General features: G+C 38.9%; 1 protein-coding gene across 1 annotated transcript; it reads right to left on the reverse strand.

Annotated features, from left to right (window-relative positions):
- Positions 1-378: 378 nt before the first annotated feature.
- vtg3 (vitellogenin 3, phosvitinless) lies at positions 379-10,586 on the reverse strand. Its single transcript, XM_026142852.2, has 28 exons — positions 10,457-10,586; positions 9,998-10,018; positions 9,737-9,888; positions 8,385-8,636; positions 8,144-8,305; positions 7,899-8,047; positions 7,664-7,814; positions 7,387-7,544; positions 6,321-6,486; positions 6,107-6,232; positions 5,597-5,815; positions 5,090-5,307; positions 4,895-4,989; positions 4,667-4,791; positions 4,488-4,589; positions 4,276-4,395; positions 3,991-4,180; positions 3,804-3,891; positions 3,503-3,688; positions 3,160-3,250; positions 2,897-3,065; positions 2,605-2,714; positions 2,439-2,513; positions 2,018-2,218; positions 1,357-1,502; positions 1,064-1,202; positions 868-960; positions 379-672 (listed from the first exon to the last, which is right to left on the reverse strand). Exons 1-27 carry the CDS (start codon positions 10,560-10,562, stop codon positions 874-876), a joined length of 3,804 nt encoding a protein of 1,267 aa, XP_025998637.2. The 5' UTR covers positions 10,563-10,586; the 3' UTR covers positions 379-672; positions 868-873.
- Positions 10,587-11,096: the final 510 nt, after the last annotated feature.

The raw sequence follows: 11,096 nt of genomic DNA on the forward strand, positions 1-11,096 counted from the left end.
GGAGGCCTTACTGATGCAAGGAATAATGATGAGCATAATTTCTTATATAATGCTTTTCAAGTTGCTTTTTCAAACAAAGCCAGAGAGGCTGCACAGCTGTTATCAAATATGGTTAAGACTCTAACTATAAGTTAATTTAAAAGAGAAGATTTCCAGGGGTTTCATCAGTACTGCTCATTGCACTCTTACTTAGCCGAAAGCCGCCTCAATAAGCGTGGATTATGCCTCCGTTACTGCGATGGCATGTGTGAGATATTCGGTTATATTGCTAATTACATTTAATCAAGAGACAGAGGAGCTCCAGCTACTGTGTAACTACAGTTTAGCCACTTAAATGTACAAATAGAATAGAAATAGAAAAAAGATTCGACACATTGCTGGATGCACAAACATTTATTGTAGCAGAATCAGAAAAAACAAAGTGTAACTCAAGCACAGTGAGCGTACTCGTAGGTACGAATTCACACAGTTCAGTTGATGGTGTTCAAATAATAACATGCATTCAAATTAATAAATCAGGACCTTTACAGGTTATTTCCAAACTGGTGACATCTAACAGATTGCTGATACATTTTTCATGCTCCTCAGTTTCATCACTGTGGTGAGCTTTTGGTCGCGCTGTTATCACTGTGAGACGAGGCATCTGGCTCCCATCTGTGCTCTGATGTCCTTCTGCAACAGAAAACAGATTTTAGACAGTAAGCAAAAGTGGCACAGCTCCTCATTTGTTCTTTTCACAAAAATTAATCAACTGCCACACACACAAACACAGAGACCAATGCTAACACACAAGGATTAACATAAAAAGACTCAGCCGATTACAGTGAACCCTCAGTTTTCCTAATCAGACATGTTTCGTTTGCTTACACATTTTTAGGCTTGTTCGTTTCTTTCTGTGTTTTCCACACAGAAACTGGTAGATGAAAATGGAAGTGGAACAGCCTGACGAAAGACTGTATACTTTTAACGAAACAGAAGAAAGGACACATCAGTGAATGATTAGCTACAGTGTATGAAGGTTTATATATATATAATCGTATGTAGTCAATATTTCCTGTCAAACCTTTGGAAGTTTGATGGTCACATCAATGCTGTCGGATGAGGCACATACAATTGATGCAGAAACCTCCTGGTTGGCATTGCTCTCAGATGTCTGGTTGAAGCCGTAAAGCAAAGCCATGCCTGGGATGTATCTTTCCATTCTGGAGTGGATAAAATCCATTAACACAAAAAACATTTCAAGGAAGTTGGTTGAGAAGGTGATAAGAATGTCAAATCTTCTCTCCTCATGATAATCATTTAACTTGTCACAGCTTTTATTTCTTGGTAGAAGTTGGACATTTTATAGAAACTCACCTGGAGCAGTAATTCACCATCTCTTCTGGCACACTGGCCCACTCTACTTTGGCTTCAAGTGTCTGCCTGGGAGCAGGGGACTGTGCAGCAGCAGCCATCACCGATATTTTGTAGGGCTTACATTGAGCTCCCCAACTAATCATTGCCTAGAACAAACACAGTCAACGTTGAAGCACCACTCCACAAACAAACACATGGCTTTAGCGCTTTCTTTTAAAAAATATGACACATTTAAAAAGAAGGAAAAGTATGTTATTAAAAAATAAGGACATCATTATCTACTCCAAGATTTTTATATGTTCAGCAGCTTAAAGGTCTGCTACTTTTTAATGCCAAACTGTTGTAATATTACTCTTTAAAACTTTTCCAAGTAGCATGCCATTGCTTATTAACTACTCTTTTTTATTGTCTAGAGAGCAGAAATATGGGAACATAATGACACCAGCCTTTTTTTTAAATGCTGCTAAGGAATATTTTCCCCAGTGATTTAAGGAGGCCGTGGACATGAATAAAAAACATGCCAAACCTTAGTTACTGAGACAATGATTGTGACCAGGACACATTAACTGCTGATGCCATGCCATTAAATGAAGTCCTGGCAGTTTACACATCAAATTAAACATAAATCACTAAGAAAGTCTTGCTTTCATAGGTTTTCTACCTTAACATTAGCAGGAGACTGTGCAGAAGCGTCGACACACATCTTCCAGTTGGCGGCGTCTCCGATATGGGACATGATCATTTGGGCCTTCAGAGTGTCTCCTTCAGATGGGTTGTACAGGGTCACATCGAAACCCTCAAGGTTCTGGTTACCACTCATGGCAATGGCTTTGATGCTGACCACAGGCTGAGGTGCTGTGGCCTAAGATATGAGACAGTACTTACTTTATATTAATCATGTTATGTCTTAAATTTATAGTAATACCAAAGTGAGTGTGAATTATTGTAGATGGATGAAATAAAGCTGAGGGAAGTGTTTTTTGCAAAGTCAACATATACATATATGTCACGTATATTATATTATTTTTAGTGCATGTCAGATTAAAATGCAGAGTACTCTGTATTTTGCCTATTTAACGTACATCCATCATGATTTCTTGGCTGTTACGGGTTTCCCGTTCATTTGATGCGGAATTTGATTGCTCCTGGGATCGTTCCTGTAAACACAACATGGGAACAGGAAAATTTTAAATGATAAAAGACAGGAAGAGGTGATGCACATGTAACGTTACAGAAGTCTTCAAATACCTGTGCAATCCTCCTCATAGTCTCATACAGATGGCGGATGGTCAATGGATGACTGGCGGGTTTGCATTGAACCTCCAAGTGGATTTTCTCCACAGGTTTGGTCGCCTCAGCTAAAAAAGTGCATCAGGTTACATGAGCACAGGATACCTTTATAACCTAACACAGGCCTTCTTGTTGGTTATATGTGTGAAAAAGACATTTAAAAGTAGTAGTCTCATGTGTCTCATGTGAGTGAAGAAGCACGACATAAAGGTCATCTGTGCATATGGTGCACTGAACTTGCTGTGTATACCTGGGACTACTCTGATGGCCGCATGGGTGAATCCCATTATAGAGTAGAGGGGGTATTCGTTGTTAAAATACTGTCTCCTGATGTCATAGTCCACACAGACACCCACTCCATACATGCTGCTCTTGGCACACATATTTGCCTTTCGCCACCAGTTGTTTGGTGTTGGCTGCTGTTTGAAGGAAAAACAATAATCAAGAAGAAGTTGTTGCCAGTTTTCAATAAATGAACGTGTAACAGTAATCTTCCAAAGGTGTTGGCTGTACCTGTTGGGAGTTAAATTCATCAGGTATCATTGGTGTCCTTTTAGGGGATTCTGGATCTCCAATGTTCCTTGAGACTGCATACAGATTGGAGCTGTAAAATGGAAATGTCGGATTTATTTAGTACATTTAGCTTCTTGATGAATCTGAATGAATGAAAAGCACTCATTCTTGTGTTTTAGCTCCTGTGAGTTCCAGTGTGAGCTGGAGTGGAGTGACCAGTTTATATAAAGTAAAAGGAATCACACTCCAGTGACTAAAGTAAAGAAAAAATGAGAGTGGTTGGTAATTGATCTAGTAAATGTATTTAGAGCTGTAGAGGGACATAATCATGATCTTGACATACCTGAATGAAATGAGTTCAAACTCATTTTTACAAGCGGGGATGTCAAGTTCCAAAACTCTTTTTCCAACATTGATCTTGGCAGAAAGCTTCATTGGCAGCTCAACGGGAGCTTTGCTCTTCATCTCTGAACCGCACTGGAAAAGCTCTGTGTTGATCCCGTGGAAAATCCAGAAATCTTTTGTGAATCTACAATAAAAAGTGTAATGATAGAGTTAGTGTTTGCACCTCCAAAAAAAATTGTTTGGTCGCATATACTGATGATAGTTGCCAAATACACTGGGTATCTATCTATTTAAATTACCCCACGACACCCTCAGATTCCAGTGAAATATCTGCATTGATCAGGTCTCCGAGATGCTGAGCTTGTGGTGGATTTATTGCAGCTTTAGCTATAGACACACATAAAGAAGCACAAATGTTTAGCCCAAGTACATTTTTCAATAATGAACAAATGTGATTGCCATTTGTTATAAGGTTTTATTCCTCACCGTTAATGGTGATCCCGGTGACTGTTTGATAATATTTGGCAATCTCCACTGGCAAACCCAGGGTGGTAGCTTGCAACAAACGAGCCTCAATATTCAACAAAGGCTTCGTCCAATGCCATGAAAGTCCTTTTTGCAATTGCTCAATGGCAGCCCACACAGGGGTTCCTTTAGGTGCAGAAGGACTAACAGCCTACATGCAAAATCACAGGACAGCATCTTGTAAGAGGTATCAAGGCATCATGTGTCTTTAATAGATCAGCAGTGTCTCTGCCAATTTATTCTCACCGCTTTGATGTACTCAAGGAGATCCTTCTGGATGTTTACAAAGAAAAACTCTTGTCCAGACAAGCGTGAATAGGCAGAAATGATCGGTTTATCATTTGGCAGCGATTCCCAGTTTTTAAGCTGAAAATGACACGACACAGTGGACACCCACATCAATTGGCGTCATAGTACAGCTGATATTTTTCCCTTGACGTCTTTGATGTAATACTCACGACATTGTAAATGGCCTGAAAGTCGCTGAAGCTAAAATCGCCTTTAAATCCAGGAATGCTGGGGCCAATCAGCTGCTTGAGTGTTTCGGAACGGATACCAAACTGGAATCAAAAGAAATAACAGGATTACAGTTTGTGTTTGGGAAACGTTATTTGAAGGATATTATATGACTCTGTACCTCCATTAGCTTCATGATTCTACCGATGGCAAAATACTTTTGTTGTGATATGATCTCAGTGGGCAAGACGCTTGTTGGACCTCCCAACATATTAAATGAAGCAGATGTCCCCATCAGTAAATCATCTGCATTTGGAAAAGCAAAAATGGTCATTTTCATAATGTGAGTGTAAATGTATTTACTTAAAGTCCTCAAAAGTGGTCTAATTATTGGTGAACTTGAACCCACCATCAAACATGTCCATTCGGAATGATCTGCTGTTGTAGCTAAGACGTCCAAATTTGGCAGCGAGGCTTTTCATAGCCAGACTGCAGTAAATTGAACTTTAGCAGAAAACACAAAAACAATTAGATATCATGTAAAATATACCAGCAAAAGCAACACCGATAAAGATACAGCCCCTTTTTTTATTGTTATACTCACAGATTGTGATTGTCTGGAGTCTTGGATCTAGCTATATTTTCCAAGTAAGAGTATGCAAAGCTAGCGAGATGGATGTCTTTTTCTCTCTCTAGATGTGCAGTCAGTGTGGAGACAAGAGCCGCTGATGGCTTTGTGTTAAACATGACCATGATTGCCATCATGTTTGTCTCAGGGGCACAGTTCTTTTGCAGGAACACTTTCAGGGCAATCTCTTGGACCTGAAAACATAAGCAATATAATAATCAGCTGTTGGGGAAACCATGGTCAAAACTCACACATTTGCCAGCTACTGTTAGGACAAAAACTATTATGTTCTGGCACAGTTTCTTTTCAGTTTCAGTGAGCCCTGAAAGACAACTGAAGACGCTTTCCACTTGATTTTACCGGTCTAAGTTAAGAGAATGAAATACTTCACTTGACCTAAAAAATGTGACATTTTAAACGCAAGTTATCTGCATATATTAAAAACAACAACAACAACAACTGCATGTCATGTAATGTTCTTACACTGTAGGGATCTCTGCGAGCTGTCAGTCTCAAAGCCTGCATAGCAGCGCTCTGCACACGGCACGACACGTCTACGGGGTTGGCAGCGACTCCAGGGAGGAAGTTGGTGATGGTTTTAATGCTGCCTGGATGACCTGCATTGCCCAGAGCTCTCAGAGCGATGAACATCTTAGTTTCATTGTGGTTTCTCAGGCCCTCATTGGCAAGGTTGAGCAGTGGCTAGTTAAAACAACAAATACATGTTTAACATTTTTTTCAAAAATGCTTGTTGACTTGCTTTATCATTTTACACATGGATGATCTCGACTGTAATCTCAGATCTTTTCTAATTATAATGGTTAATTTGGGGGAAAACAGTACTTGAAGTAGTATTAGTTCAATATTTAAGCTCAAAATGATTTTTTCTAGTTAAATTTGAAATATTACTTAAATAGTTATCTCAAAACCTTAACACTCCATTGCACAGATAATTTCTCATTACATAGCATACACCTGTTGATGTGTGAATACCTGAACAGCAGCTTGTGGACATGGTGAATGATATGCGCAGTATTTGTACACCAGAGAGCCAAAAGAAAACATGGCAGCAGTCCACAAATGAGGATTGGATTTGATGAATTCCATGTTCATTATTTCCTGCGAAAGATCGACATGTCATTTAGGTGATCGTTTTGTTGTTGTTTTTTGTTTGTTACGTGATCACCATCCAGCTTTGCTAACTCACTTTAGCCTTCTCAACCAGCTCAGCTCTGGGCTGGAGATGATTCATAGCTATCAGAAGGGTTTGCACAGCTTCATTTGCAGACACGTCTTTTGAAATAAATCTCTTGTGCAGGAATTTGAGGACTCTGTCGTCATTGATCTCGGCAACCATGTCCAAGAAAAAGCGTCTAATAAGTGAAAAAGAAGAGAGAAGAGAGCTAATATACATACACAAATACTTCAGATAAAGATTATCCTTCAAATACACAGATGAAGGGAAGGTGTATACCAAAATGTTACAAAAGATATTTATAAGGTTTTAATTAAGTTGTTACATTTATGCCTCGCATAATATTAAACTATTCCTCATTGTTAATGCGCTGCACTAAATCCCTCCTGAACTGAGTCGAAGGATAATCAGCTGAAGTGGATCAGCATCAGGCTTCAGAGGTAGCCTCGAAAAATGTTCTTCTTCATAATGAAAAGCTTTTTTAAAGGTTATCCGTAAAAGAGTCTCACTTTGAGCTTTAAAAAAACATGTTCTCACTGGGTACAAAGATATTCACAAAAAGTTAACTAATAACTTAATAATGATACTTTTATTGCAGCTTTACTCATAAAGTTTGTCGTAAATCCCGTGTTAGAGGCTGTATTTACAACACCATCAACCGCATTCATTCAAATGAGCATACTCAACGAGTATTAGTGCCTTGAAGCATGAAAATGTAGCAACTTTTACACATATGTCTGTCAATGCAGATGAATTTCCATTAAATTCCAAACTCCAATTAAATAGGTATTAAAAAACTAATAACTAAAGTAGTAGCAGTAGTATAACTAAGTAGTATTTTGTTGAATCACAATTGTATTACACAGTGCATTCAGTGCATAACAAATGTGTCTGACCACCACCCGACAGAGGGTTTATGTCTCAGCTGTCCACTTTTGGTATTTCCAAGAATATATATTTTAAGTATGTGCAAGCTCTTTATCAGACATTATTGTTATCCATGAATTTTGGACAAAAAAAGCAAAAAAAAATAAATTGCTACATTATTACTTTTTGTAATCACCTCACAAACACTCACCTGTGTTCATTGTTTCTTGCCAGTTCCACCCACATCTCATCCAAATCCCTGTCCTGAAGCATTCGCAAAAGCTGATACACCTTTAAGGTGTCCTCAGTTGTTTCCTTCTTAATCTGATTTTTATGATCCTCAGCCAACTGTTTGATCATTCTAATAGCCTGCAAACAGGGGCAGAGATTTTCATCAGTTATTCCTGATTTTAGCTGTTTAACTATGAAGAATTTCACTCTTTTTGTTGTATTCTGGTGGAAATTTTGCTACACCAGTTGATCCCTACCTTAGCTTTTGGTTCTGCGAGGTCCTGCATCACAAGAGGGATATTAGCGTTGGAGTTCACTAATTTATGCACGATGTCGCCCCTGTTTTGCAATTGCCCGACGTTGGCAGGTTTGCCTCCCTCACTCACACGAATCAGTACCATTTCCTTCCTGCAGGAGAAGGTTTTTTTTATTTGTTATGCAGCAGCTAAAGTTAATTAGCAGGTATAACATGCAGATGCCTTCTTGTCTTACTTTGCTTCCATTCTGAAACTACCGCCCTTCACATTGAAGGGACTAAAGTGCTGTTGCTCGAGGGCATAAGCACTTTTGACCATGCCGCCCTCTTCTGTTGGTTGGATGGTGTAAAGGTATTGCACAGTAGAAATCATAGATTCTCCTCTCTAGATTGGAGCATATGCAAACAGAAACGGAGATGATTTTGCTGGATTTAATTTAAAATCGCACAATCAGCTGCATTTACGACGAGACAAACAAACCTGTTTGGTCTCTTTGTCGAGGACAGCAAAGGCCATTCCGTTTTGCATTGCTGCTTTAATTCTGCAGTGGTCGATATCCACAACCTGAGTGACGTTCATGTTGTTTGTTTGCTTGTTAATTTCAGTAGCGTAGTTGTTCGGACACATTCCATGTATTCCAACCTATACGGAAAATAAAACTTGTGTTATTGACATTCTTACTAATGAGGTAGACTAAAAAAATCAGAAACTGATGACTTACCTCCTCCAGCTCATAGACAGTTGGTGAGGTCTTGACAGTTGCATGGAAGAAACTCAGCATCCCTCTCACAATGTTAATAGTGGTCTCAGTGACGTCAGGAGCTGCTTGGATTTGCCGAACATGGCCGTTGATGTGCTCAAACTTGAAAGGTTTGGCGAGCTGGGCAGCAATACGCTGACTGAGCTTGGGGCATTGACTGAAATCACTTTTCCCTGTGATGCCATTGAGCTCTGCGAAGGTCACGTCTGAAACCTTGAAGCCCGAACAGAAAAAAGAAATATTTTTCAGATTTGAGCAACAAAACACATCGAATAACGTGTGACCCTACAAAAGTGTGCAGACATTGTCATTTGTATGTAGTATCATTAGCTTACAAGTTCACAGTTTTGTAGTTATAACATTGTAAAGCAGAAGACAGAAAGATGCTGGAACATAGCCAGCGTCGCACAGCTGTAGGTGTGCAAACATTGAAATTAAAGTAGAACCTGCTTTAATGTCTTAAAGAAATCATTTTGTCAGGGTGTTGAAGCCTCAGTAGTGTCTACTCATTTGACCTCTGAAGAATCTATAGTGATGATTACATAATGTTTATTCGGTGGATTTATAAATAAAGTTTCAAATTAACTGGCCAACATTGTGTTGCTGTGTATGCAAGGCAAGTTTATTTATATAGCACAATTCAACGGCAAGGTGATTCAAAGTGCTTTACAGAGACATTAAAAAACAAAAAGAAATCAAAAGCATGATTTAAAATGAAAAAAAGGAACAGTAGATAAAATCAGTAGTTAAAATGTAAGTTTTGAAATTTTTGGATTTTGTGTTTTATTCAAATGCAGCTGAGAACAGGTGAGTCTTCAACCTGGATTTAAATAAACTGAGTGTTTCAGCTGATCTGAGGCTTTCTGGGAGTTTGTTCCAGATATAAGGAGCATAAAAGCTGAATGCAGCTTCTCCGTGTCTGGTTCTGACTCTGGGAACTGATAAAAGACCGGATCCAGATGACCTGAGGGATCTGGAAGGTTCATACTGGGTCAGGAGGTCACTGATGTAGTTTGGTCCTAAACCATTCAGAGCTTTATAGACCAGCATCAGAACTTTAAAGTCTATCCTCTGACGGACAGGCAGCCAGTGTAAAGACCTCAGAGCTGGACTGATGTGGTCCACTTTTTTGGTCTTAGTGAGGACTCGAGCAGCAGAGTTCTGAATGAGCTGTAGTTGTCTGACTGATTTTTTAGGTAGACCTGTAAAGATGCTGTTACAGTAATCAAGCCTACTAAAGATGAAATGCCCATCATTTATAACTTTAAGTAACCAGTGTGTGGATTTATATTACTGTCTGCTGGGACTCTCACCTGAAGAATGAATACTTGTGGAGATTCACCAGAGATCTTGATGTTGCACTGTATCCTCACGCCAGACTCGGCTCGGTTGGGTTTGCCGGATCCAAATTTCACTTCTCCTTCATATTTGTACTCGTAGGTTTTCCTGTGATTCAGGGTGAGATCTGAAAGGTGTTTTTATTAAAGTTAAATACCATCTAACTTAAAGCATTTGGAAGAGAATATTATTATTATATGATGGATTTATGATTAAGATTAAAGAAAAAGACTCACCATAACGAGCAGCTTGGCAAGCTAAAAGCAAGAAAGTCAAACATAGTGTAAGCATTATAACACACTGCAAGGTACACTATGAGTCTACGTCAATGCTACACAACATAATGCTACAATCAGGCACCTTGTTAGAGTAACAACAGTGTTTTTCTAAGATGTTAAAAGACACACATGGCATCTAATAAACACTTAATCTGAAAACTCCAGAAGAATAGTCCAGTATCGTTAGCAGAGACAACTAAATCAATTGGTATTCTATTCTGTTCTAATCTTATCCAGGTATTAAGTATTTGCTTGAATAAACCTGAATCCTGACAATAACAGTACAACAATTCTATAAAAGACACTCACAAGGGACTTTTTGGATGTTCTTACCCAAACTTCTCAAGAGAAGTTAGAAGATTATTAAGTTTGGGGGTGCTATCCTCCTACAAGTAGAACTGAGTGAATGATACTTACTGGCCAGAGCCACAAGGCAACAGAAGAAGAAGACAAGACCCCGCATGGTGAGAGAGGAGTGGAGATCAGGTTTCAGAGCTGTCCGTTTATATGCATGAGCTGTCATTACTCATTGATCCTTCAGAGCACATCAGACGTGTGATAAGGCCAAAGAACATAATAAAATAAACACACCCTCTCTGAAGTGAGGCCGTGCTAACCCGTGGCGCTGTCAGAGCGACACAGATGATATGTCAAAGATAATTTAAGGGGCAGAGCAGGTCGTCCGTTAATGGGAAGGTCACTGGTTTGATCCCCGGCTTCTCTGGTCAAAGTGTCAAAGTGTCTTTTTACGAGATACCCCAGTGCCCAAAATCAGTGTGTCTGTAGAAAAGCATTATATATAAATCAATGTTATCCTTTTGAATATTTTACAACAGTTGTGAATGTGGGTTACCTTCATTAAAAAAATAGTTGAGTTGGCTTAAAAATAATTTATATATTCAAAACCTATTTATATGTTTTATATCACAGATAAACATTGTGAAAATGTAAATGTTTCATCATTCAGAAGAAGAAATAAACACATTTTTCAAAGCTCCGCTGCTCAGTCAAAAACGAAATATGCAGTGAGATTCGTGTCTCAAGTAAAGGGAGAAAG

Source organism: Astatotilapia calliptera, chromosome 15 (assembly GCF_964374335.1).
Source record: "Astatotilapia calliptera chromosome 15, fAstCal68.1, whole genome shotgun sequence".
Lineage (NCBI taxonomy): Eukaryota > Metazoa > Chordata > Actinopteri > Cichliformes > Cichlidae > Astatotilapia > Astatotilapia calliptera.